The sequence below is a fragment of the Oryctolagus cuniculus genome, chromosome 13 (assembly GCF_051225735.1).
Source record: "Oryctolagus cuniculus isolate XC-2025 breed Fujian yellow rabbit chromosome 13, ASM5122573v1, whole genome shotgun sequence".
NCBI classification, from domain to species: Eukaryota; Metazoa; Chordata; class Mammalia; order Lagomorpha; family Leporidae; genus Oryctolagus; species Oryctolagus cuniculus.
In genome coordinates, this window is record NC_142879.1 from 18,854,151 (window position 1) to 18,880,607 (window position 26,457).

General features: G+C 61.5%; 1 protein-coding gene and 1 long non-coding RNA gene across 10 annotated transcripts in view; both read left to right on the forward strand.

Moving 5' to 3' along the window:
• Positions 1 to 246: 246 nt before the first annotated feature.
• Positions 247 to 1,438, forward strand: LOC149122498 (uncharacterized). The gene is made up of 2 exons (XR_016218813.1): positions 247 to 498; positions 875 to 1,438. It is a non-coding gene; the product is annotated as an uncharacterized LOC149122498 (long non-coding RNA).
• A 2,605-nt stretch (positions 1,439 to 4,043) lies between these two features.
• Positions 4,044 to 26,457, forward strand: part of ADORA1 (adenosine A1 receptor) — an 83,921-nt gene continuing 61,507 nt past the window's right edge. For 2 of the 9 annotated variants that reach the window (XM_089311327.1, XM_089311325.1), the window contains exons 1-2: positions 5,010 to 5,147; positions 5,468 to 5,865. In XM_089311327.1, coding sequence (XP_089167453.1) covers positions 5,525 to 5,865 — 341 coding nt within the window. In that variant the 5' untranslated portion in view covers positions 5,010 to 5,147; positions 5,468 to 5,524. Of the gene's footprint in view, positions 4,159 to 4,496; positions 4,635 to 4,976; positions 5,148 to 5,467; positions 5,866 to 11,962; positions 12,054 to 21,801; positions 21,822 to 24,438; positions 24,622 to 26,457 lie in introns of those variants that run through there. The other 7 variants (XM_089311324.1, XM_089311322.1, XM_089311323.1 and 4 more) reach the window with 7 other exon arrangements.

Genomic DNA, 26,457 nt, shown 5'->3' on the forward strand with positions numbered 1-26,457 from the left:
TACAGGCGACTTTACCTGCTACACCACTACAATCCTTTCAACCTCCCCGGGAGACCTCCAGCCACTCTGCCACACAGCCAAGCCCCTGGGCTCCCCAGACACGGCAGCAGCGTCCCACCTCCCCCGCTCAGGCGGCTGCTTCCTTCTGTCTGCCTCCTCCTTGCACTGGCCTCCTCTGAAATATCCCCAGACCAAGGCCCAGCATGTGCCAGCCCAGCGAGCACTCTTCCTGTCTCCCGCACGCAGGTCCACACACCACACACTGGGGCGCCAGCCGATGCTGAGCAGGGCTGGACGCCTGCCCCGGCCCCCAGCACCCGTGCTTTGAGCTCTGTTCAACTCCCAGAAAAGTGCCCGGGGAACATATGAAAGGATGGATGGGGTGCGTGAGATGCTCCCCCTCCAAGAACTCTTCCCGCCTGATTGGATCAACAACTCCCAGCACCACCTGAGCCCCAGACGCACCTGCAGGAGTGACACGTGTCCCACCTCCATCAGGTGAGGCAGGTGGCCGGGATCTCAGTCACCTCTGCCACACGGCTTCCCTTTTTTAAAGGTTCTGTTCATCATTTATTTGAAGCGGGGGAGAGGGAGGGAGGAAGGGAACAAGAGAGGGAGGGAGGGAGGAGAGAGAGAGAGAGAGAGAGGGAGAGAGAGATCTTCCATCTGCTGGTTTACTCCCCAAGTGCCAGCAATGGCTGGCCCTGGGCCAGGGCCAAAGCTGGGAGGTGGGAGCCCATTCCAGGTCACCTACATGGATGGCAGGGACCCAACCACTTGAGTCATCGCTGCTGCTTCCCAGGCAGGAAGCTGGAACCAGGAGCAGAGCCGGGACTCAAACCCAGGCTCTCTGACATGGGGTGTGGTGTCTCAGGGTTGCGTCCCCAGGCCAACACTGCTCCTCACGGCTTCCCCTGAACCTCCTTCAGCCCTGGCTGCCTCATCTGTGATCGGGGACTTGGGAACACCTGCTCTGATCCCTGCCAGGTGTGTGGTGAGCATTCTGTGGGATGCTATCCGTGGGAATTCTTTGTGTGCCCATATTAGTATGTGAAGGTCCACCTATTGCAGGCCCCACCCCCTGTGGGTTGGGAGGGTGCAAAAGCCAGGAGCTCTCCAAACTCCGAACGTTGAAGCCGGTATTGGAGGGATTCCTGAGGACTCCGGGGGGTGGGGCGGGGAGGGGAGGGTCAGCAGGACCAGGGCCCCGGGGTGAGGTTCCCCTCCCCGCTTCCAGCTCCGCCCCACCCCTGGGAAGCTCAACTCAGAGCAAGCACAAGCAGGTGGAAGGGGGGTGTCGGGTCCTCATGGGAGCGAGCGGGTATTGGGGTCCTTTGTGCCCGTGTCCCCTACCTGACCGTGAGTCTTTTTTCCCTGTGTGTCCCCGTGTTCAGGCCACCTGTCTGACACATGAAAGGCACTTAATAAATATTTGATGAGTAGAATAAATGAATGGATCAATGACTGTGAAAGAAATGAAAGTGACAGTCTGGCTTCCTGATTTAGGAGCAGCGTCTCCCTGTCTGGAGGCATGGAGACTAAATGCCCCTCCCCCCGATCCTGTGTGTCCCTCCCCCACAAATCGACCAGCAACACCCAGGGGCCCACCCAGCCTATGCTGAGGTACAGGTTCTTCCCGCAGGTCCAATAACTCCCCACGGAGCCAGCTTTTGGGAGGGAGGCAGAGAGACCTGGATGGCAGATCTGAGATGGGGACGGAGGGGACTCCAAGGGCAGGGCCAGACGGGCTGGCGACGGCCCCTGGGGGCCAGAAATCTGTGTGTCTCAGCTGCTGCTCACGCCCACTGATGCTTGTGCACACACTGCCCCGAACAACGCAGAGAAAATGAAATGGGGCCACAACCGCCTCCTGCCTGCTGGAAAGGCACAGTGGAAATCCTCCCGCCCCATCTGCTCCCCACCGCCCCCGGGGCCTGAGCCAAGCCTTGGCACCCCCTCACCCCTGCCTCCTTTGCTGGCACTCCAAGGGGTGTGCAGACTTCAGCCTCCTGGTGCAGCCTTTCCTGTCCAGTTCCCAGTTCCGAAGCTTCTCACTGGGCACCTTTAAGGGCACCTACATCTGTGAGTGTGGGGTTCGGTGCAGCTTTGGCCTGCACGGAGCCGATCCCCGGTTCCCCACTTTCCTTCCCTCCCCCCTGCCACCCCTCCGCTGGCTGGGGCTGCCTGCTGGCCTTTCTGTCAACAGCCTGTGCCAGACATTTCAGCCACCGATCAGCTCACTGCATTCTCAACACCCCAGGCTGGGAGTGCTGTGCCCATTCCACAGATGAGGAGATCAGGGCTTGGCTGTTGGAGGCAGGGCTGTGGGTGGAGGGTCACCGAGTTGCAGAGTGGACCCTGGGAGGGAGGGGCATCTAGGCCGGGGTCCTGCACACTGTGGCTTCCAAGGCCAAGGTTTTTGGCTCAGTGTAAATTCTAGGTCCCTTGGTTCCACCTGATCCATGTCCCACAAAGACCCATCCCACTGCAGACCCCTGCCCTCCCTGCCTCTCAGCCCTGCTGCCTGACCCTGGTGGGGGTTGCTGGGGGGGTAGTAGTTTCCACCAGGGAAGACCCCGCCCACTCCTGCGTCTCAGCCTTTCTGTCCCACCCCAGAGTGGGACCTGTTGTTGGAGCAGAAAAGGATGACATCACTCAGCTGATGCGTACACGGAGGCCAGGAGAGAAGTGACTTGCCCAAGGCCACACAGCCAGCGAGGGGCAGAGTAGGGGCTAGAAGCGTCCAGCCCTTCTGATTCTCCTTTGACCACACCACAGCCCCGCTACCCAGGACAGCGGCCGTCAACACTGACACATCCTGCCACCTGGGCTTCTCTAGGGCATCCCAGCTCTGCTCTCAAACAGGCCGGGTCCGGGAACAGGCACCTTGTTGGGAGGAGGGGGGGAGGGAACAGGGGCTTTGCTTATTTTGCTCAGAACTGAGGAGCAAGCAAATCACCTACGGGTGTTACACAAATGCATGGACTCCGATCAGCACCCTTGGGTGAGAAGGCCTGGGGGTGGGAGTGTGTCTGTGTCTGTGTGTGTGTCTATGGGGGGGGGGTTCTCAGGTATCCTGCAGAGCTGAGCCTGTGGCTGACGGCTGGAGAATGACCCCCGGCACCCAGGCTGGCCCCTGCCGGCCCCTTGGGTGTTACAGGGCTCTCGGACAGTAGATGAGCCACAGCATGGAAGCTGAAGGAAAAGGAAGAGAAGAATTCTCGAGTCCAAGAGGGCTGGAGCCAGGAAGGGGCTTTGAGGCAGGGCGATGGGTGGGCAGAGGGCGGGAGGCTGCCGGTGGGGGGGGGGGTGGAGCGGAGGTGGGGGGATGGGGGGTTCCCATGCCCCAGTTTCCCCAGAGCCTCCTCGCTCCTGCTCAAGGCAGGAATGGAAGTCGTGTTGGGCTTCCTCCACCTCCTGGGAACGCTCAGCTGCCCTCCACCCTGCACCAGCCCCTCCCCTCAGTGATTCAATGCAGACCCTCCCCCCTCCCTGGGCAGAGACCCTCCCTTGGCATTCCAGGAGCCTGTGAGGGGCAGTGCCCCTAGAGGCTGGATTCTGGGTGGGTTGGATGGCCCTGGGTTCCCCCAGCCTGAGTCCCTGTGCCCTTCCCAGTACCCGCAAACCTGGATTTGTCAGGTTGGGCACTGAAGGCCCCATGCTGAGTGGCGTCACTCAGAGAGGGTATCGATTGGTGCCAGGGGCCACCCAAACGGAAACTGGCAGCGGGTGGCCAGGGGGAGGCTCAGGGAGCACCAACACTGGCAGTCAGGTGCCTGGGTCGGGATTTGTCCTGCGGTCTTTGGAAGTACCCTCTTCACCTGAGTTTGGCTCTCTACTACAAGGGACAGCACTGGACACCTTACGGCTTAGGTGCTGGGCTGGAGGGGTGGGGCGACACTGACCTCGGTGACTTCGGGAAGCCCGGCCACATCCCTAAGCCTCCGCACCCTCACCGGCGCGGTGCAGTGGCTAATTGACTGAAAGGCGGGTCTGGAGGACGGGTAATGACTCAGGACAGCAAAGTAAGGATGAACGTTCCTGGGAATGTGCAGGCGCCGGGTCCACGGGGAGAGCGGGTCTCAGGGCGGCCGAGGGACCGAGCTGCCAACCCACTGCCCGGCCAGGCCGGCGAGGGGGCGCCGTGCAGCCCTGCAGGTGAGCAGTTGCTGTGGGGGCGCGCGGGCGCTGGCGGCCAAGCCGAGGCGCGAGGCGGGGAGCGGGCGCCCTGAGGCTGCGCCTCGGTGCAGTGGCGGGGCTGGATTCACACATCAGACTCTCGGAAAAGCTCACATTTTCCCAGCTTTTCGCACTCAGAATCACTTCCTTTGTTCGGAGGAGGGGGTGGGGGAGGAGACGGAGGGCGAGGAGGGAGGGGCCCGCGGGTGCCGCCACCGCCCCCGCCCCCTCCCGGGGTGCGGAGCCCGATTGTCACTCAGCTCCCGCGCCGGGGGCGACGGAGGCGCCGGCGCCCGAGTCGAGTCCCCGCCGGCCACCACCTCCCTGGACCCAGCCGGCCCTGGTTTCTCCAAGCAAGAGCGCAGCGAGCGGCTGCCCAAGGCGTCGAGGCGTTGGGGACCCTGGGGCAGAACAGCTCCGGTAGCCGGGAGCGCCGCGGGCTTTGGTGACCTTGGGTGAGTCTGTGCCTCCGTTGGCCCCGGGGACTCCCCACCGGGGTCGCAGGAGCCGGCTGCAGGAAGCGCCTGGAATGCCCCCTTGGGGCAGGCGATGGGCAGGGGTCCCTGCCAGTGCTGGAGCGGGTCCGGGGATGGCTAAGAGTCAAGCTTGAGCCATGTCTCAGGTGGGTGGGCGCGGGGCAGGCGTGCGGCGCACGCAACCGGGTGGGGCGTCCACGCCCTGGCCTAATCCCGGTCGCAGCTCCGCAGACCCACGCCTGCCACCCCGGCCCCAGGTGCGAAACAGGGGCGCTACCTCTTTAAAAGCGTCCGGGGCAGAGCCTCTGCCGCACCATGTGATTGCTTGAAAGGCCGGGCTGGGAGCGCTGCGGCGGGAGCCTGGAGGGCCATGAGCCTCCAGCGCCCGGAGCTCAGCCCTGCCTGTAGCAGCCCGGGAGCTCCGGGCTCCGGGTGCTCGCAAGTTTGGGCCCGGGCTCTGGGCCCCTCTCCTGGCCAGCAGGCAGGATGGTGGTGAGCTCCCTGCATGGTGCTCTGTGGGCGCGGGTTGGCAGAGCCAGGCTGGGGGACCCCTGTGGGGTGTGTGTGTGTGTGTGTTGGGAACTGTCTCACACCTGATAACACAGTCAGTGCAGGAGAGAGTGCTGCTATTTTAAGTTGCTGAATGGAACCTCTGGGGATGAGAAGGGAGGGGACCTAGGCAGAGGAAGGGCTGGGTAGCCCCAGCAGCCTGGGCAGGCACTGGCAGTGCCAAGTGGGGCAGCCAGAACCCAGAGCACTGGGCTCCCCCCTCCTCCCAGGCCGGCCTCCCACCCCAGGCTCCCTGACCACAGGTGCCCGCCTCGTGCCCCTCCGTGCCGTTCTGCTGATGTGCCCAGCCTGTGCCCGCCATGCCGCCCTCCATCTCGGCCTTCCAGGCCGCCTACATTGGCATCGAGGTGCTCATCGCGCTGGTCTCGGTGCCAGGGAACGTGCTGGTGATCTGGGCCGTGAAGGTGAACCAGGCACTGCGGGACGCCACCTTCTGCTTCATCGTGTCGCTGGCAGTGGCTGACGTGGCCGTGGGCGCCCTGGTCATCCCGCTGGCCATCCTCATCAACATCGGCCCCGAGACCTACTTCCACACCTGCCTCATGGTGGCCTGTCCTGTCCTCATCCTCACCCAGAGCTCCATCCTGGCCCTGCTGGCCATCGCCGTGGACCGCTACCTCCGCGTCAAGATTCCTCTCCGGTGAGTCCACGGCAGCCACAGGCGCTCACAGCACCCGTGCTGGCTAGCTTGAGAGGGCACACAGTAGCGTGCACGACACCCAGACAGCGCTGTGCCCCCGCCTCTGCTCCGCCGTGCTCTGTGCTGCGGGGCCAGCCTGAGCTGAGCTGGAGAAGCAGGTGGGGGCTGGAAGGCTGGAGGAACACGAGCCTGGCAGTGCCCAGACCCCAGCGCTGAAGCCGCGGCCACCAGGGAACCTGGGGTGGCAGGAGAGGGGCGACTTGGAGGGGCCGCCCAGCTAGGGGCAGAGTGGGTGCTGAATGGCAGTGTGCTGAGCTCCGCCAGTGGCAGGGACTGGGGTCGGGGTGAGGAGCTGCTAACGGGGACACACCAGGGCCAGGAGTGCAGCCTCCGCCGGCGGTCCCAGGCTGGCTTCTTGGAGACTTGGTTCAGCTCTCTCCTCCTCCTGTGTGCCTGCGCCAGGCGGCCCCACCCTTGGGGACTGTCCTACTGAACCCAGTGGGCTGATAACCTCTCCCCAGCTCCTACTTAGGGGATCGCGTGGCAGGCAGGAGGCGGGGAAACACTGCCACCTGCTCTTTAACATCCACGTTCTGCAAAACCACGTGTGTCTTTGCCTGGCTCGGCGGAGGTGCTGGTGCTGCCTCCAGACAGCGCCGGGGTGGGTGTCCTCACGGTGGCAGTCCTTGGCTTGGGCATCCAGACCATATGGGACTTGCCAGGCCATAATCTCATCGCCAGGCAGTGCCTGGGCCACCGAGTGCCAGTGAGGGCCTGGGCATGCTGCCCAGGACTGGCCCTGCTGGGACACTCTCAGAAGGGCACACTGGCCCCCACTTCACATTATTGTCACCAGTAGATTCCTTTTCTACTGGGGAGTGCTGGCCATCGGCGGCACCTGCTGTCCCCAGTGTGGCTCCCGTATCTGGGACGTAGGGCCTCTGGCCTCTCCTGGCAGCCTGCCCGGGCAGGGCTGGGCACCATGGTGCTCCCTTTGCTTGACTTCCCAATGCCTTTTTCCACACATGGTTTTTCCCCCGCTCTCTCCCTGGTCCTGGGAGGGAGGTGGAGCCGGTGCCGGCAGAGGGGAAGCCACGCCTCGGATGTTCTGCGGCAGGAGGCTGGGAGCTCAGCCCCAATACGGTCACCCACCTGCCTTCCTGATGCTCCTTGCCTGGCTGCTAGGAGCGCGTCTCTCTGCCCTGACTCCTTCCCTCACGAGCTCCGGGTTTCTCCGCGGAGTAGGGCTGAAGACGGCTGCAAGGGACGAAGGGCTTGCAGCCTAGGGGCCCCACGAACTCAGCCGCGAGGGCCTTGGTGTTGCCATTAGCTCGGGTTCATTGCCAGGCTGCACAGACAAAGCTGGTCCCAGTGCATTAACAGGGCTGGGCCGCATAGCCCGACCATTATGCCCAAGTGTGGCTGCGTTAGGAAACTCGTGCAGATGTGAGAAGGCTGCCCGGGAAATCTGTCCACTCGCTGTGTGGGTGCCAAGACCAGCCAAAGGCCCGGTCCTCCCGTGACTGCGGGCATGGCCGGGGTGTTCCCTGCCTGCCCTGTGGACCGGGTCCGGGGGCAGCTGCGGGTGCTCTGGAGCAGCGTCTCCAGGAGCTGTCTTCCAAGGGCTGAGGCAGGAGCCGGCCTAGAGGCTGGCACAGACCTGAGTGCGAATCCTGAATAAATTTTAGCTGTGAGACCTGGGGAAAGACACTTATTTAACCTTGAATTTCCTCACTTACAAAAGGGGACATAATGCACTTAGCAATATGCATGATACACTATGTGCGAGCCACAAGTGGTGTCTGTCTGTAGTTTTTTTAGGATTTATTTATTTGAAAGGCAGAGTTACCTACACACACACACACACACACACACAGGGTGGGGATGGGGAGAGAGAAAGCTGGTTCATTCCTCCAAAAAGCTGCAATGACCAGGGCTGGGCCAGGGGCCTGGAACTCCATCCGGGTTTTCCACATGGGTGGTGGCAGGGGCCCAAGTACTTGGGACAGCTTCTGCTGCTTTCCCAGGCACATTAGCATTAGGACACTAATGCTGGATGGAACAAGTAGAGCAGTTAGGAATCAAACTGGCATGGCAGGTGGCAGCTTAACCCACTGCACCACAGCACTGGCCCCCTATGTTTATTGTTTAAAGATTTATTTATTTGAAAGGCAGAGAGAGCTCGTCCATCCACAGGTTCATTCCCTAGCCGGCTGCAGCAACTGGAACAGGGCCAGATTGAAGACAGGAACTAGGAAATCCATCTGGGTCTCTTATGTGGGCGGCAGCAATTCAAATATTGGAGCCATCATTCCACTGCTTCCCAGGCACATTAGCAGGGAGCTGTAGGGAAGAAGAGCAGTTTGGACTTTATTATTTTTAAAGACGTTTATTTATTTGAAAGGCAGAGTTACAGAGAAAGGAGAAAGAGAGAGAGAGATATCTTTGATCTACTGGTTCACTCCCCAAATGGCCACAATGACCAGGGTTGGGCCAGTCCAAAGCCAGGAGCTAGGAGCTTCTACTGTGTCTCCCACAGGAGTGCAGGGGCCCAAGGACTTGGGCCATCCTCTGCCTGCTTTCCCAGGTGCATTAGCAGGGAGCTGGATCAGAAGTGAAGCAGCCAGGACTGAAACCAGCACCCATATGGGGTGCTGGCACTGCAGGCTGCAGCTTAACTTGCCTTGCCACACCGCTGGGACTTGGACTGGAGCTCTGATATGGGTGCCGCTGTCCAGGGCAGCAGCTTAGGTGGCTGTGCCACAGCACCTGCCCCTATCATTAATATATGGTTCAGAGTGAGGCTTAATCGGCAAGCCCTGCCTCCCTTCACACTCATGCTCATCTATGGCTACACACATGCACACACAACATGCTCTTCTATGGCGACACACACGCACATGCACACAGCACGCTCTTATATGGCAACACATGCACACATGCACACACAAACAACACATTTCCAAGCAGGTGTGCAAGTCCTGTTATATTACACCGGGATGCGTTTTCTCTCCCCTGGCGGATTGTTGGTACCTCAAGGACAGGGCTGGGCAGTGTGGCCCATTGAGTCCTGTCCTACAGGTGGTAGACCCTCAGTAACAGCTGACTTTCCAGAGTGGGCCTGGTTGCACCCCACACAGGCCTCCCGACTGGCAAACCTCCAACCTTCTTGCTGTGGACTGGACCTCTTTGGGTCCTGGCCATGGCCGCCCCCGCCAGCCCAGTGTGGCTCCAGCGGCACCACCCATACCGGCAGTGCCTTCGAGGGCCCTGCCCCACCAGGACGAAGCTTTCTCCGTGTCCAGGGCTTTGCTCCTCACGGTGGGGGGTGGTCCTCGCCCAGCTGTTGGCCACTTGCGGCTCTTGCCTCTCACCACCCCGGCCCCCGCAGGAGGAGCTCGCGCTCTGCTCCCCTCTGGGTCGCTGGAGACCTTCTCAGCTGGAGATCCAGGCCCCTGCAGTGCAAGGCAGACGTGGCCCTGGCTGCAGGCGCTGGCGAGGCCGTGTGGACACAGTTTCCCGCTGCGCACAAGCCACAGGACCAGGCGTGGTTTGGACAATTAACCACAAATGATGTTTCCTTCCACTTGGTAGAAAGCAGGGAGAGAAGAGGCTGTCCCATCATGTAGTGTGATCCAGTTACAATGTGTTTGGAAGATGTATCTAATTTATTTGAAAAGCACAGTGACAGAGAGAGGAGAGACAGAAAAAGAGATCTTCCATCTGCTGGTTTACTCCCCACATGGCTGCAAAGGCGAGGGCTGGACCAGAAGCCTGGAGCTCCTTCCGGGTCTCCCACGTGGGTGCAGAGGCTCAAGCACTTGGGCCTTCCTCTGCTGCTTTCCCAGTGGGCAGGGAGTTGGATCAGAAGTGGAGCAGCTGGGACTCAAACCAGCACTCTAGTCTGGGATGCCAGCATTGCGGGCGGCAGCTTAACCTGCTGCGCCACAGCACTGGCCCCAAGTTACAAAGTTTTTAAAAGAAGCTCAAATTGCTGACCCATCAGTAACGTGCATGGATTCATTTACATGTAGTTTGCATGTTATTTGCATAGCACCTCCACATCCTTGGCGATCATTTCCCCCGTCCCCACAGGTCCTGGTTCTAGGGCATCTGCGTGTCTGTCCCCTCATCCAGGGCTTTCTTGGTGACACTCGGGGCATGGTTGTGGAGGTGAGTGCTCACCGGCTCCCTGCCCATGCCCTCTCTGGAATGGAGACCCCAGGGAGGGCTGGTGACGGCCAGGTGGGCTGGCTGTTTCGGAGCCACACAGAGCTGCGTTTCGCTCCGTTACTGGTGACTGAGCAGCCTCTCAGCCCCTGCTTCACTATCCCACAAATGAAGGGGTGGTGTTGGCGATCTCTGGGGTTCCACTGGCTCTAACTCTGTGACTTTTCCTGACCCTGCAGGGCTGTGCAGGGATCCTGGGCAGCTTTAGTGTGCTATGTGTTGGCTCCTGATGGCTCTGTGCTAGGCACGACGCTGGTTTGTTTTTTTTTTTTCCCCGACAGGCAGAGTGGACAGTGAGAGAGAGAGAGAGAGAGAAAGGTCTTCCTTTTTGCCGTTGGTTCACCCTCCAATGGCCGCCACGGCTGGCGCGCTGCAGCTGGTGCACTGCACTGATCCAAAGGCAGGAGCCAGGTGCTTCTCCTGGTCTCCCACGGGGTGCAGGGCCCAAGCACTTGGGCCATCCTTCACTGCACTCCTGGGCCACAGCAGAGAGCTGGCCTGGAAGAGGGGCAACCGGGACAGAATCCGGTGCCCCGACCGGGACTAGAACCCGGTGTGCCTGCGCCGCAAGGCGGAGGATTAGCCTGTTGAGCCACAGCGCCAGCGACGCTGTGTTTTATGAACTTGACCTCCCTCTAGTCGAGGTTGTTGCTGTCCCATTCTGTGGACAGATCCTTGGAGCCGCTGAGGTCTGAGGCCGGGGGAGGCTTGTCGGGAGCCGAGGCAGCACGGGCTCCAGGCCTGTCTGACAGATGCCTGCGGCTAGGGAGCCCAAGTACATCTTGCATCAGGGCAGAGGCTGTGGGGTAGGGCAGGAGTTTCCTCCTAGCTGGCAGGGGCACAGTCTTCTCTCCCGTGAGCTTTGCATGCTCAGCCCCACCCCTGCCCTCCTGCCTTCATCCAGTGGGCAGTGGAGCCCCTGGGAGCTGTGCCTCTGTCCACAGCTGGACGCTTGCCCTGCTGGGCTGCGGAGCCGAGAAGCCTGGTAGATGCGGGTGTGTTGGCATTCACTGAGCCCTCCCGGCCCTGGCTGGCCTGGGCTTTTCTTGACAATGAAGTGACCCTGGCTGGTGACTGTGTCCTCTGGGTCCCAGGTCCTTGGGGATCTCCCTCGGGAGAGGTAGGAGTCTTCAGACCCTCTGTGAAAGTGTGTCGGTCCTAGGCCTCAAGTGTCTGGGGTGGAGGAGGGGCGGGGGAAGCCTGGAGCCCACCTCCCACCCTTGGCACTGATGAGAAGCTGAGGCCGGGGTGGGGGGTGGGGGCTCGCTCAAGGGCATGGGCAGGACCTTGGCTCCCTGCCTCTGCTGTGAGAGCCTGGGCCAGGGAGAGCTCCTAGGACACTGGCTTCTCCAGGGCCCAGAGGAAACAGGAGGTACAACAGGTGGAGTCAGCCCCTTAGTGATGAGAGGTCGCTTCCTTGCTGGAGTGAGGGACACCGAGCGCCCGCCTGGGCTTTCTCACAGGAGAGGCCTCTGGATTTGTTTCAGGGGAGCAGACTTCCCCAGCTGGCCTGGGCTGGCTTCCGGAAGTCTCTGAGACACGGGGAATGGTCAGGCGGCCTCCTGGAAAGCCCCTTCCAGCCGGGGGTCGGAGGGGGCAGGGCAGCCGCGGCGGGCGGCCAACGCTGACGTTCGGTATTTATTGCTGAACGTCAAAGCCAGCGTGTTGATAATGGAAAGTATAGGAAGGAATAAGGACGGTAAAGTCACCCGTAACTCCGCCACCTGCAGGGATCTAGTTAGCATTTTGAGGTTCCAGAAAATTTTCCACACACATACATATATATATAGATACATTATTTTTACATATTGAGAGCAGCTATATATACATGGTGTTATATCCCATTTTGCTCACTCGGCATTATCAGCAGATGATCAGCTTCCTGGCCACACCTGCGGCTGCTCTCAGCACTGAAGCCCCTGATGGAGGCCCCCCACCGCTCTCCACGCCTGCACCAGGTCTGTCTCTCGCCAGGTACTCGGCCTGCGTCTGCTCCTCCTTCCCGGCGACTCCGGCCCAGGTGCTTCCGCATTTGCTGTCCCTCTCCCTGGGCTCAGCGAGCCCCGAAGGGCCAGAACCCCGCGTGCTTCCAAATCCACGTGTGCCCCATGCCTGGTAGCGTAGGCACTCTGGAAACACGTTCCCAATGCACGAATCCTTGGAGAGCCTATGATTTAGGTTGTTACTGGTTTGTTAGGATTGCAAAAGACACTTCCATCATTCACGGCTGTCGGTGAGGTCACAGCCAAGTTCAGAGCCCTGGGCTGTGTCTGCTGGTGAACAGCATGGCCTCTGGCTGTAAGGGTTTCTTTTCTTTTTTTTTAAGATTTTATTTATTTATTTGAGAGGTAGAGTTACAGACAGTAAGAGGGAGAGACAGGTCTTCCTTCTGTTGGTTCACTCTCCAGATGGCCACAACAACTGGAGCTGCGCCGATCCGAAGCCAGGAGTCTCCCATGTGGGTGCAGGGGCCCAAGAACTTGGGCCATTTTTTACTGCTTTCCCAGGCCATAGCAGAGAGCTGGATTGGAAGAGGAGTAGCCAGGACTCGAACTGGCGCCCATATGGGATACTGGCGCCCCAGGCGGAGGATTAACCTACTGAGACACGGCGCCAGCCCCCTGCATGCATTTTGAAGAGCCAGAGATTTTGCTTCTGGGTTGGGAGGGGGGACCTACCTGTGGGGTGGCTGTGAGAGACAGTCAGCATGGACCCGACTCCTAGGCTGCAGATGGCACCGGCATCGACCCGGTGAGAAAGGCTGCAGGTGCTGTAGGTTCGGCAAGTAACAGAAGGAGTTCGGACTGAGCCGAGTTGACTTGGGGGGTCTAAGGGCACCTCAGTGTGGTTTTGAGCATGTGGTTGGATGTCCAAGGCTGGCGCTCAGAAGAGACAACCAGCCTGGGGATACAGAGGAAGAGCCATTGGCACGGGCATGGGGTTTAGATCCACAAAGCTGCGTGGAATCCCCGAGACAGAAAGTGAAGCTATAGCAGAGCAGGGGACCAAGGACCGAGCCTGAGCAGCCGGGGGCTGGAGGAGGCAGCAGGGAGACTGCAGGAGAGGGCCAGACGGGGGAAGAAACCAGGGCCTGCGAACCTAGTGCAGAGCGTGTATGTCAGGGAGGCACGCGAGAGCACCTGCCCGAGGCCGACGCGGGATCAGGGCTGAGAATTACCCCTGGACTTAGCAGGGCTGTCGGTGACCTTGGCAGGGGCAATGCCAGCGGCGTGGTGGGGCAGAAAGCCCGGCTGGAGAGCAGCAGTGGAATGGAGGCAGGGGGTGGGGGCCGCTCTGGCTCTGTCGGGGAATTCAGCTGCAGGAACCTGAAGCTGCGGGGCTGCGCTGTCAGCAGTGGGAGGCGGCATTTGCTTGGGGCTGTGTTCTGCGGAGGCTGGTGTTTCTGGGGCTGACCGGTGGTCCAGGAGGCAGAGAAAGCCTCACGGTGGAGCCTGGGGAGGCTTCCTGGAGCTGTGTCCTTGGCCCTTCCTTTGGGCGGGACCTTGGGGGGCCTTCTGGTTCTATGCAGCATCTGTAGGTGCCAAGTTCCCTTCTGATTGTTTCAGTTTTCCGAGCAAAGAGGGAGGCAAGGTCATGGCTGAGAGAGAGGATGCGGGAGGAGGGGTTGCAGAGAGAAACAAGTGGCACCAGCCGTTGTCTGGTGGAGGGGGAAGGGGGCTGCACCCCGGGGGGCCTGGCCTCCTGGGGGTGCATGCAGGGCCCCCGAGGGACCTGGCGGCACGGTTGCGGGTTCATCGCCAGCCGTGGGCAGCAGTTCGGGCGCGGGGGCATGGAGCAGGCAGGGAGCTCGTTCCTGCGCTGAGTCGAAAGTGCCGGAGTCCTCGTAAGATTAGGTGTCTCCTTGAGGTCAGGAAGCTGGCTGCGAGCTGAGCTGCCGTTGTGAAATTCAGAGATCGGAGCGGAGCGAGCCAGCCGAGAGCAGGCAGCTGAGATCACAGCCCGAGGGTTCCAGGAACGGAGCAGCTTGGTCCTCTCCGGGGCAGGTTCTCAGCGGCTTCTCCACGACCCGGGGTTGCAACCCGGAGACCCCCAAGGGCCCCGGGGCTTCGGGAGGGCCTCGTAGGCCTTGCGGTTCACGGTCCAGAGTTTGGAGTTTATCCTGAAGCCTCTGAATGGCTTAAGCAGGCGATGATATAATTCAAATTACATTTTAGAAAGGCCAAAAGTCCTTAGTCAAATATTAGCAAATGAAATCCAGTGATACACGGAGGATAATGCCTCAGCCCCACGAGGGGCTGGCCTGCGTTTGCACGGCCGCTTTCACATTAGGAAGATCCATCAGCGTAATCACCTGGTCTCCATGAGGTCACCCTGCCTCCCGCGCCAGCGTGGGTGGGAGCACGGCGAGCGAGGACGTGGGGAGACCTGTCGGGACGGGCGGGGGTCGGGTGCCGCTCTGGGTTTACGTCCTAAGCCACTGTGTGGGTGGCTGTGCATCTGGGTAGCTGGGGAAGGAAGAAGAAATGTTAGGGGGAGAAGAAATGGGGGAGAGAAGAAATGGGGGCAGGATCTGGTTCCCATTAGGGCCTGAACTGGAGGTGGCGTGATGGCAGGGCCACTGCTGTTCTGTCTGCACTGCCCAGCTCCCGGGACTTGTGTCTCGGCCCAAGGGCTCTCTCTCGTCTCAGCCTCCTGCAGGGTGTCCCCAAACCTCACCTCCAGCTGCTCCCAGGGCTGCTGCGGCCCGGCTTTCTCAGGCTGGGACTGTGGTGGCAAGGACCTGTGGCTCCGGCTTCCTGAAGCTTCCGGAAGAAGGCAGGGCTCCATGCAGAGCAGGACACTGTGATGTCTGTGACACCTAAGGGTCCCCCGACCCCTCCCCACCCTCAGTAACCCCTGGGAAGGTCCTGTCCGGGAGGCTGTCTCCAGGGCCTCATTCTTGCTCCGGAAGCCTGCGTCGCCTGTCGGGTTAGCCCCCTGCACCCCAACACTCAGGGGCCTCTCCCAGGCGCTGTGTGCTGAGCGGCCCCGTGTCGGGGCGGGACTGTCTGCAAGCAGGCAACGCCAGCCCAGCCCGGCTCGTCATGTCCACGTCGCCCTGGCTGCTTGTACGCTGGCCCTTCCGCACACACAGCCTCCTGCAGCCCCGCGCGACAGTGAGCTGGCAGGGCTGGCGCGGGTGCCGACAGCCGGGCCTGGCTCCCTCCCCGTGCAGCTGCTCTCAGAGCCACAGCCCGCAGTTCCCAGCTCCCACCCCCGGGACAGCAGGGCTGAGACCGCAGCTTGCAAGAACTTCTCAGCCCTCCTCTTTTCTTTTCAAAAGATTTCTTTATTTGAAAGGCAGAGTTACAGAGAGAGGGGAGGGAGAGACAGAGAGAATCTTCCATCTGCTGGGTCACTCCCCAAATGGCTGGGGCATGCTGAAGCCTGCAACTCCACCCAGGTCTCCCATGTGGGTGGCAGGGGCCCAAGCACTTGGGCCATCTTCCACTTCTTTCCCAGAAGTATTATCAGGGAGCTGGGTGGGAAGTGGAGCGGCCGGAACTCGAACCGGCGCCCACATGGGATGCAGGCGCTGCAGATGGTGGCTTTACCCGCTGCGCCACAGCACCAGCCCCGGTCACCTGATGTTTTCAATGATCCTCTTTCAGAGAGCGTCTCCCTCTCCTGCTTTACCTTGGTCCTGGGCCGGCGTACCGAGGGCTGTGTTGTCTATGATGCTTGCTTTTCTGAGGGAGGGCCTCTTGCATAGCGCAGCTTCTCCCTCCCTCCCTTCCTAGCGCTGCTGCGAGGCTGGTGCATGGTAGGCCCCCTGCAAATGAACACGAATCAGGGTTGTTAAGTGGTCCAAAGCCCCTTGATGTTTGTTGTGTGGCCGCCGTGACCCATGGCGGGGGGGGGGGGGGTCAGGGCGGAGCCGGATGATCTGCGTGCAGGGCGGAACTTGGTTCCCTCCGGCAGCCTTGCGCCTTGTGGCCGGCACCTAACCTGCCCAGCTGGCGCCCAGTTGGTGGCTTACTTGGTGTCCAACGAGGACAGGCATGAGAGCACACCCCCCCACAGGAAGGAAGCCTTCGCGGGGTGACGGGAGCGGCAGGTTTTTCATCTGCACCTGCAGAGGCCAAAGGCTGGGAGCAGAGAACCAATCAAAGCGTTTGCCTGGGTGCAGAGGGTGGGAGGCCCAGGAGGTGGAGGTGGGGGCGGGGCTCCTGGTCTCCTAGCCCCCTAGGGCAGCCGCTGCCCCACCCCCTGCTGCCTTGGAGGATGAGGGAGGGAGGTGGTGTCTGTGGAGCTCTGGGCTGGTCCACTCTCTCACCCACTCAGGGTGCCCGGGACTGGCTGTGCTCCGGGGACTCACCCGCCAGGGTGCCTGTGTGGGGTGACCCTTCAGCATGGGCTGCTGGGGCTGGAGCTGGGAGGGCCGATGGAGCAGCGCTGACCGCAGCCCATTCACGCGGCTGTGCGGGGCCAGGCTGGGCTGGCTGGGAGCCAGGGCTGTGAGGGCACGCGGCTCCCACCCCCATCACACCAGAGACTGCAGTGGTTCTGTGTGTGTGTGTGTGCGTGCGCGCGTGCGCGTGCAGGGCGTTCCTGTTTCTCTGAGTCAGAGACAATGTTCCGGCTTCCACTCCTGTCACTCACCTGCTTGCTCACCACCCCCACCCCAGTCCCTCATTCTCCATGGTCCAGCAAATCCAACTTCCAACCAAGCAGATCCGCTTCCTGTTTGCGGCCCACCCCCATTAATCCCCCGCAGCGTGAGAACAGGGTTTACATGTTCAAGTCCATCTAGGACACAAGTGCTGCCTTAAGGGCGCACAACCTTGGGTCATGGGGCGGGGGGGGGGCACGGGCAGGAGGCCGGAACAGGCCTGGGCTACCCCAGCAGGAGGAACAGGCCTGGGCCACCCCAGCAGAAGGGCCCAGTCCACACCCGCCTGCCTGTGCCCCTGCCAGGCACTTCTTTGCCTGCCCAGGCCTCACACAAGCAAGGACTCTGATGTCCAGACTGCTGCTTTCATGCTATGTATGCATTCAGAGAGAGAGAGAGAGAGAGAGAGAGAGAGAGAGAGAGAGAACGCCGTTCCCCTGCTCACCAGAGCCAGTCCAACTCCTCATTCTTTCACATTCAGCTCAGATGACACCTCTTCCAGGAAGCCTGCCTGATTTTGCCTGTTGTTCCTCCTGCTCCCTGTGCTTCCTCCTTTTTTATAGATTTATTTATTATTTGAAAGGCAGAGTTACAGAGACAGAGATCTGCCCCCTGCCAGTTTATTCCCCAGATGGCTGCAATGGCCAGGGCTGGGCCAGGCCGAAGCCAGGAGCCAAGAGCTTCATCCGGGTCTCCCATGTGAGTGGCAGGGGTCCAAGCACTTGGGCCATCCTCCGCTGCTCTTCCCAGACCATTAGCAGGGGGCTGGATTGGAAGTGGAGCAGCCGGGACTCCAACCGGCGCCCCTATGGATGCCCGCATCCCAGGTGGTGGTTTAACCCGCTGGGCCCCAGCGCCTCCCCCCATCCCCCAACCACAGCGCCTCTCCCCCACCCCCACCCCCACCTCCCATGCTCCCTCCTGGTGCAGCCCTTGTTAACCACCCTGTGAGTTCCGGGGTGGAGCCCAGGGCATGACCGAGCCCCTGGCCACAGTGGTGACTCTGGGGCAGCCAGGAGCGGCAGGCCCCGTGCTGAATCCTTGACTCGGGTCATGTGACTGAAAGCCTTGCACGGCGTCCTGAGCAGCGTTTGGTGCCAGCGCTGTAGTGTTTCCCCAGTCCCCGCAGGAGGAAGCTGAGGTCCAGAGAGACTGATCAGCCTTCTGACAGCCACACAGCTGCAGAGGTCACCAGCGCTGCCTGGGGGAATGGAAAGACCTGACTCCAACGCTTCCTGCTGGCGATCTTGGGCAAACCACTCCCCACATCGGGTGGGGGGCTCGATTTCCACATCTGCAGAATGGGCAGAATTCTAAGCCCTTTCACACAGGCTTCGCGAGGCAGCGCTCTCGGGGTGAAAGGGAAGATGACGTCCCTGCTCGGTGCTGACCCCTCCCCCATCCCATCGCTGGCCAACCCTGCCTGCCTGGCACTCAGGTGGCGGCGAGCTGATGCAGGCCGTGGGGGAGAGAGGAGGGTTGGAGGCCTGGCGGAGGAGCAGGCAGGAGAGCTGAGCTGATCAGCAGGAGGTGGACGGGAGCCAGGCCCTGGAGGGTGGGCCGCTCGGGGCCTGCGCAGGGGCTGAGGGAGGCAGGGTGTCCTCCTGGGGCTCGAGGCTGCGCAGGCAGGGAGGGGTCATCCTTGGGCCCCAGCCTGGGCTCAGTCCTCAGTCAAGGCTGGAAGTAAAACTGTTCAAGGGGGCCCCTGTGGGGAGGACCAGGGACAGGGGAGCCCCCTCCCACACCGGGGGGGCACCTGGGCCTGGCTGCCCTGGTGCCCGCTGGCAGAAGCCGACCCTGCCCCGGCCGGCACCCTCGTCCGTCGGCCAGGCTGGCCCGCTGCTCTGCTCTCAGCCTGTTTCCACGCCTGTAGATGGAAATTATCATCTCTACCTGAGGCTGGGGGGATGGTGGGCAGGACTTCTGTGTAAGAACAAGCGGAGCCCACCCCTCGGCCACCTGCTGCTGTTGGGGGTGGTGCAGACGGGTGCATGGTGGTGTGCCTGTGCCACTGTGCTGCGGCCGGCGCTCGCGGTGGGGCTGCAGGCACGCCAGGTCTTGGGAGGCGTGCGGAGCCCGGCCTGCAGGTAAGGGCATGCTGTGTGCCTGCTGGGCCAGGCAGGCACCTCGCTTCCTGCCTCAGCTCCTCTGTGAGCCCCAGAAGGAGGCCTGGGGGAAGGGCGCTTAGGTCTTGGATGGTGCGCTGGGGCCAGCACAGAGGAAGGACTGTGTGCTTGGCTTCATTTGGTCCTGCAAGGCTGCTCTCCACCCATCGTCCAAAGAAACAGGATCAGAGAGGTAAGGGAACTTGGAAATTGCTCCCCAGCCAGGAAGTAGCAAAACTGGGACCGGGAATGTGGCTGCCACAGTGGACGCCTCCCCACTGTCCTTGTCCGCATCTACAGGGAACTGGAACTACAGGACCCCGCGGATAAGGAGAGGCGTTGGCGCAGGCCCCGGGACAGGGAGGGCGGCTGCTGGTGGGCACCGTCAGGCTTGGCCTGCCTGCCGCCCGGTTTCCATCAGGCCCTGCCTGTGTTCTCCCAGCCCGGAGCCTGCGTGGACTCATTCGCACGGCTGCCTCCCGCACAGGGCAGGGGAGCTAAATCTGGAGGTGTTGTTAGCATCACCGCAGCAGAAAGAATCCCACGAGGTCTGTGGAGGTGAGGGTGGTGCAGATGGGCTGGGGAGGCAGCCGGCGGGCCCTGGGCGGGAGCAGGGTGGAGCCCTGCGTGGGAGGGGAGCCCAGGGAGCCCCTCTCTGACACCGCTTCCCTGCAGAGAGACCTGGGCCCAGACTCAGAGCTGTTCAGTCTCGTACAAGCCTCGGGCATGCTCTGGACCTCCCTGAGCCTTGATTTTCCCACCTGTAAAATGGCAACAACAGAAGCTGGACGTGCGGGGCTGTGCTGGGGGTGGGGTAACCTGGCTTCCCTTCTGTCCTCCTGTCCTGGCTGCCGTGTGCCGGAGGTGCCCGCCCACCTGGCGGGTCTGGGCAGGCTTGCAGGGACGCATCTGCCTCTTTGCTGCATGACCCAGGACAATGCCCATCTCTTCCTGGGCCCCCTCAGTCACCCTTCCCCCAACAAGCGTCAGGGGGGAGCTCTCTTTGTGCCCCGCCGAGGGAGGGCTGAGTGCCGGTGGGCCCTGCTGTTCCCAGCGTGGTCCGGTAGGGGGACAGTAGCCTGGGCGTCTCCAGGGAGAGGCGGGCAGCATCCCAGGCCCCGCCCCGGCCTTGCTGACTCACCATCTGCATCAGAAAAGGACCCCAGGTGACTCAGGCACACTTTCCAGCTTGGGCCTCTCAGACTCTAGGGGACCCCACCACCACCCCCGGGCCGTGAAGCCACAGTCCCGGCCCTCAAACTCCTCCTCCGGATCTCGGGGGACTGTCAGAGCAGGAAGCAGAGCCCTGGCTTGCAAATCCACAGCCGGGGCTGCTCCTTCCACTCGGCGGATGTGATTTGAAGAGTCGCGTTCTATCCCATGCGATATATTATTTATGCATCAAAATAGAAGAAGGGAAACATTTGGAAATCCCAGGAAGCAAATGAGGCCTTGGCTCTGGAGGCGGCTGACCTGGGCTGCACCTCCAGCCCCAGCCACGCACTGCACGGCCTTGGGCAGGTCCCCCAGGCCCACCTGTGAGGGGGGAAGGAGGCCTAGGGGAGACTGCACCGGCAGCTCAGTGCCAGAGGGGGACCACATCGGGGCCGGGGGCAGGGGGCGCTGGGCGGCTCTCGGCTCCATTTCACAGATGAGGACACCCAGGTCCTGAGGAGCAACCCAGGCGCTGCTGTGCCCCACTTCTCTGGCCAAGCCGCGTGCTCTGTTGCAAACACACGGAGGCTGGGGAGGGAGGATGAGCTGTGGGCCTTGAAGTGTGGGGGCTTCCCAGTGGCCCAGCTCGTCGGTGCTGGGGCCAGCCAGGGGGGAGAAGCCATTTCTCCGCCCGCCACCACCCACGAGCCCCCTGCTGTGTCCGCTCACGTGTCCGCCGTTGCTTGGGTGCAGTGGGAGCCCTGCCTGGGCCTGGCCTGGCTCCCCAAGGCCGCTCCTGCTGGAGTGTGCATTTTGTTTTTCCAGCTCGCAGCACTGCGCTTTGAAGTTTTCCTGAATGGTGCCTGGAGTCAAGCCTCTGATTTAATCAGCCTCCTCCTCCCACGCACACATCCTAACGGGAGATTTCCCCCTCCAGGGTCGCAGCGGGCGTGAGTGATGGACGTGTCTTTGCAGAGTGGAAGAAGGGGCTGAAATGAGTTTATTGATCCGCCCTCAGGGAAGCTGCCTTGCAGCCGGACCTGCGGTTCCCCTGTCCTAGTGAAAGGACAGGGCCCAGGCCAGCCCCAGGGCAGGAGAACAGGCTGCACTCCACCTGCGTGTGGCCCGGTGAGGAGCGGGGCTGGTCCCACAGCAGGAGCGAGTGTGGTCAGACCCTTGCTAGGGCCACCTAGTTAAGTGGCTCGCCGCACCACTGGGGCTGAGTGATGGACTTAGAATGGAAACCTCGGGGATTCTGCACAAGGCTGTGCTCTGAGGCCGCCCAGCGGGGCTGTCGTTGAGATGAGCGGGGAGCCGGGGCTGGCTCCCTCTTTCCCTGGCTCGCTCCCCCTGCATTCACATGCCCGTCGCAAGTGATTGTGGATGAGCTCATACCGGCCGTGTTGTAGCTGTTTTCCATCCGTGCTGTTTGCTATTTGGTTCTCTCTCTCTCTCTCTCTCTCTCTCTCTCTTTTCCCTCCTCTCTTTTTCTTTTCTGCCTTGCTGGTTTTAACTGAGTATCTGGTGTGATTCCATTCCCTTCCCCAAGTATTCCTGGGTGCCTGCCGTGTGCCGGGTGCCTTGGCAGGTGCTGGGAGGACCACTGGGAACCACACGTGGTCCCTGCCCTCGGGGTGCCCCTCCTCTGCTTTTCCTGACCCGGCCACATGGGGAGGAGGGAGGTCAGCCCCGCCACCCAGGAGAGTCAACAGCCTGCTTCCTGCCGTGGGCTGTTTTGGAAGGGGATCTGCGTCTCACCTGCCTCCACCTGCGTGAACCTGTGTACCTCCCACCTGCCACTGTGTCTGGGCCCCTCCTACACCCAGCCTGGCTCTGGAGCTGGGGCAGAAGAGGTGAGGGGGGCTTTGAGCAAATGCAGGAGGGCCGGAGGGGTGGGCTCAGGGCCAGCGCTATTGCTGCAAGGCCCTGTGTGCTGCTGCCTGGGCCTGGGCGGGGGCTGGCTGGGAAGGGCTGGTTTCTGTCGGGACCTGGCCTGGGGATTCACGTATTGGCCGCTGCAGACGCAGGGGCCGGCTGAGTGCATGTGTGGTGCAGCACAGGTGCAGAGCGCACAGGGCGCCATGCAGCAGCCACCCCGGGAACTTGCTGGCCACTGGGGCTCTTAGTGTTAGTTAGACTCCAAATCCCATTCACCTGGATGCAAGGTGGTGAGAATGTGGCCGTACTTCTTCCAGGTCCCAAGAGCAGGGGCTCCTTGTTTTTTTTTTTTTTTTTTTTTTTTTTTTTTTTTTTTTTTTTTTAAAGATTTATTTCTTGTGGGACCGGCAGTGCGGCGCAGCAGGTTAGCAGGTTAAGTCACTGCCTGTGATGCCGATGCCAGCATCCATATGAGTGCTGGTTCAAGTCCCAGCTGCTCCACTTCCAATCCAGCTCCCTGGGGAGGCATCAGAAGATGGCCTAAGTTTTTGGGTCCCTGCCACCCACGTGGAGACCTGGATGGAGTTTCCGGCTCCTGGGTTCAGCCTGGCCTAGCTCTGGTTATTGCAGCCTTTTTGGGGAAATGAACCAGCAGATATAAGATCTCTCTGTCTCTCCCTCTCTCTGTAACTCTGCCTTTCAAGTCAATAAACAAAAATCTTTAAAAAATCTTATTTATTTGAAAGGCAGAGCAACACACACACACACACACACACATATACACATACACACACGGAGGGGGAGAGAGAGAGATCTTCCATCTGCTGGTTGACTCCCTGGCTGCACCAGGCTGAAGCCAGAAGCCAGGAACTCCATCTGTGTCTCCCACGTGGGTGGCAGGGCCCAAGCACTTGAGCCATCCTCTTCTGCCTTCCCAGGAGCATTAGCAGGGAGCTGGGTTGGACTTGAACCTGCACTCTGATATGGGGTGCTGGTGGCTTAACCTGCTGCACCGCCACTCCAGCCCCTCTCCTTGGGTTCCCCCGCTGTGGAAGGGGTTCATGTCAGGCGCAGGGGAGGGCTCTGATGAAGTACAAGCCGTGGCATGGAGAACCGAGGGTGCGGTGGACTCTGGAAAGAGTCCCAGCGTGGAATGCTCTCCCTGTCTTCACTGTCCCACACCCTGCCGTCTGTCCAGGCTTCTCCAGAGCCCAGGGCTGTGAGCTTCAGGGGCCCAGGCCCAGGGCTGTGAGCTTCAGGGGCCCAGGCCCAGCAGGCTGGGAGGGACACCTCCCCTTGTGAGTCCAGGCTCTGGGCACTGGGGCATCCGATCTGCCTGCTGGGTCCCAGCCCTGGCTGCTGCCTGTGGCAGCCCTGGAATCTGCACGCGGTCTCCCCAGTAGAGGTCAATTTCAGTTCCTTGGTGGGTGCAGGCAGGAAGCAGCCGCCCAAGCTCATGGTTCCAGACAGGCGGAGGGAGGCTCGGAAAGGCGCAGGGTGGGGTGGGGGGAGAGGATGTGCCCCGCCCCCAAGACAGCCTCCTTGTCTAGTGCTGCCCTGAGCAAGTTCCAAACCCCATGGGTTCCCCAGAGACTCAGAGGCTTTTTGAAGATTGATTGATGTATTTGAAAGAGTGACAGAGAGGGAGTGACAGAGGTCTTCCTTCTGCTGGCTCACCCATCTGGGTCTCCCGCGTGGGAGGTGGCCCAAGCCCTGCTGTTTTCCCAGGCGCATTAGCAGGGAGCTGGATAGGAAATGGAACAGCTGGGACTCGATCCGTTGCTCTGATATGGGGTGCGGTGTGACAAGGGAGGCGTAGCCTGCCGCACCAGACTCTGATCCCGGAGTCCGCAAGACCAGGATGAACTCTGCAGCGAGGTTGGGTGAGGGCACGCAGGCTGCAAAACAGTAACAAAAGCCCGGTGTCCAAGACACACGTGGCTTTGTTCATCTGCGTCCCTGCAAGGGCCCACGTGTCTTCCGGTAGAATCCACCGCCCCCTAGGCTGGGCACAGCGCCCGCCCTTGCTCCTGCTCTCGGACTGCCCAGATAAGCCAAGGCGCCGGCCTTGTCCTCGCAGGGGGCGGCGAGCCCGGCTGCCACTGCGTGCCCAGGGTGGAACCACGCCCGGAGAACCGTGCCTTGCCCGAGGCCCCAGGCTGCGGCCCTGGGAGCTGTGGTTTCACCTCCCACCTCTCTGCACAGCACCCTGCATTCATTCGTGTTTTTTCTTTGGTTCATTCACTCAACAAACACGTGTTTCTCTTTCTGTCCCAACCTGCTCCTCTTCCTCCTCTCTGGGGGGCACAGTGCCAGGGCGCAGTATCCTTGCTGCCCTCTGGGGAGGGCGGTTTGCCTCCCAGCCCCCACTGCAACCTCCCCAGTGCTCGGCCCAGGTGTCTGACACATTCCAGGGGGAGGCAGCCGTGACCTGCCGGAGCTCGCCCGCTCCCTCGCTGTCCAGACGAGGGCACGGAAGCCCCAGAGGGGGAGGCTCTCACTCTGGCGGTGGTTCTGGATCAGAACGGGGTTCCCACTGCCCTGCCGGCTCCCCGCACGGCCCGCTCAGCGGATTCTGTCTGCCTCTCGTAGGAGCCAGAGAGGCTGGGGAAGCTGCGTCCAATCAGCCATGTGCCCCAGGGCCAGGCTCTCCGCTCCGCTGGTCATCCCCGGGAGGCCCCGCTGCGGCCAGCTGCTCACAGGTCATGAAGTCCGGACGCGGATGGGACAGGAATTTTTCTCACTGGATGAATCAGAATCAGTCGCCCACAGCAGGTGGGGCCACTTGCCAATCATGGTCCTTTCACCATCCTGGCCCTTACCCCGAAAGCTGCCAAGAACCAAATCTCAGCAGAAAGGGGCCGGTAGGGCTGGGGTCTGCCGCCCGCCATTCCCTCCCCACCCTGTGCTGGGCAGGAGGGGGCTGCCCTGCCACGTGGCCCAGGGCATCCTCCAAAGCCACTCTAGACCCAGATGGGAATGGGATCCCAGGCAAGTAGACTTTGGAAAGCTGCCTCCTCCAATCAGGACCCCCACATACCCCAGGCCCCACTCTGCAGCCTCCAAGCACACCCCAAGCTCTGAGGGACAGGAGACAGGAGCTGTCTCATCCCTGGGCACACGGGCAGCCTGCGTGACGTCAGGTACCCGTGTGACCTGGGGGCTGTCACCGGGGACTCTGGCCTTGGGTATTGCATTGCACCTGCTGTCTCTTCAAAGGAGGAGCTCTGCTCCCTTTGCTCAGTGGCGGGGCCTCCACCATCAGACTGAGAATTTCTTCCGGGTGGGGCCTGTGTTTCCTCTGCCCCATCCTGTGGTCAGGGGGCTCCCCATCTGAAGGAGGGCCAAGGGAGGGTGGTGACTCGGTAGAGGACAGTCTGAGTCCTACACGGGAACTTAATTGTCTCTCCCATTGAGCTGGGAGCTAATTTCCAAGGCCATTACACTGAGGACCTAATCAGTTTATCCGCCCAGAGCTTGGCTCCTCCTCTGTCGCCCCAGGGGTGTGGGGCTGACCCCATTTTGGGCTGTTGGTGGCTGCTGGTGCTGGAGACTGCTGGTGACCACAGGGCCTGGAGCAGCCTGAGTCAGGACAGGGTTGCTAGGCCCCACAGCCCGCCCCCTCCCCAGGGCCCCCAGCCAGACTCCCCTGGGCCATGTTACTGTTAAATATTTGGCCCCCGAGAGTATGCCCAGCGCCTTTGATTGTATCTGGTTTCCTGTTCTCCTCTGGGAGGAAGCCCTCTCTGCAAGGAAGCAGTTTAATCGTTTGAAAGCCTGACTTCCCTGGCCTGGGACCCGTGAGTTCTCAGTCCCAGTGGCCTGGAGCTCCTCTGGCAGCAGGCAGCAGGCAGGCCGGGGCCGGAGCTGGGACCTGAGGCCCCATCTCAGGGACAGTGCCAGGTCGGGACCTTGCAAAACTGCGGGATCACTCCCTCCACCCCCGCCCTGCCCCACCCTCCTGCTCTTTTCCCTGCCCCAGTGCCTCAGTGAGGAGCAGGTGGCAGGGACCAGGGGGGCCCCCACTCTGGCCTTGGCCCAGGATGGCACACACACACACGTGCACACACTCACACCCCTGTCCTCAGAAAGGCCATGATGATCTTGACCAAGCCTGCTCTGTGGATCCTCTCTCATCTCTCTCCTCTTCCAAGGTGACTCCCATTTCTGAGTCTGGGCGATTGGCCGGGGCCTCTGGCAGGTGGGCAGAGCCTGGGGGCTGGCCCGAAGCAGGATGTCACTGCTGGTGCCTACCTGGTACTGTGCCTACCTGGTACTGTGCCGAGGTGCTGAGAAGCCACGGGGTGGGGGGGGAGACAGTGAGGTCCCTGGTGAGTTAACAACAGGAAGCTCCCCCAGGCAGAAGCGCAGAGGCAGGTCTGGGACAGCAGGAGGGAGGAAGGGGCCTCTCTGACCCCCAGCTCTTCTGTGGGAAGCGCAGGCTGGGGGTCTGCCGGGACACACAGCTTCAAGACTGCACACGCCGCCTTGCCCATGTGGGCACCGGGTGTCCCCTCTGAACCCCTGTCTGTCTGGCCCCTCAGTCCACTAAGGGGACTCTTTGGGGCTCCAGAGCCCAGCCCGCCCCTTCTCTATTCCCTGTCTGATGTG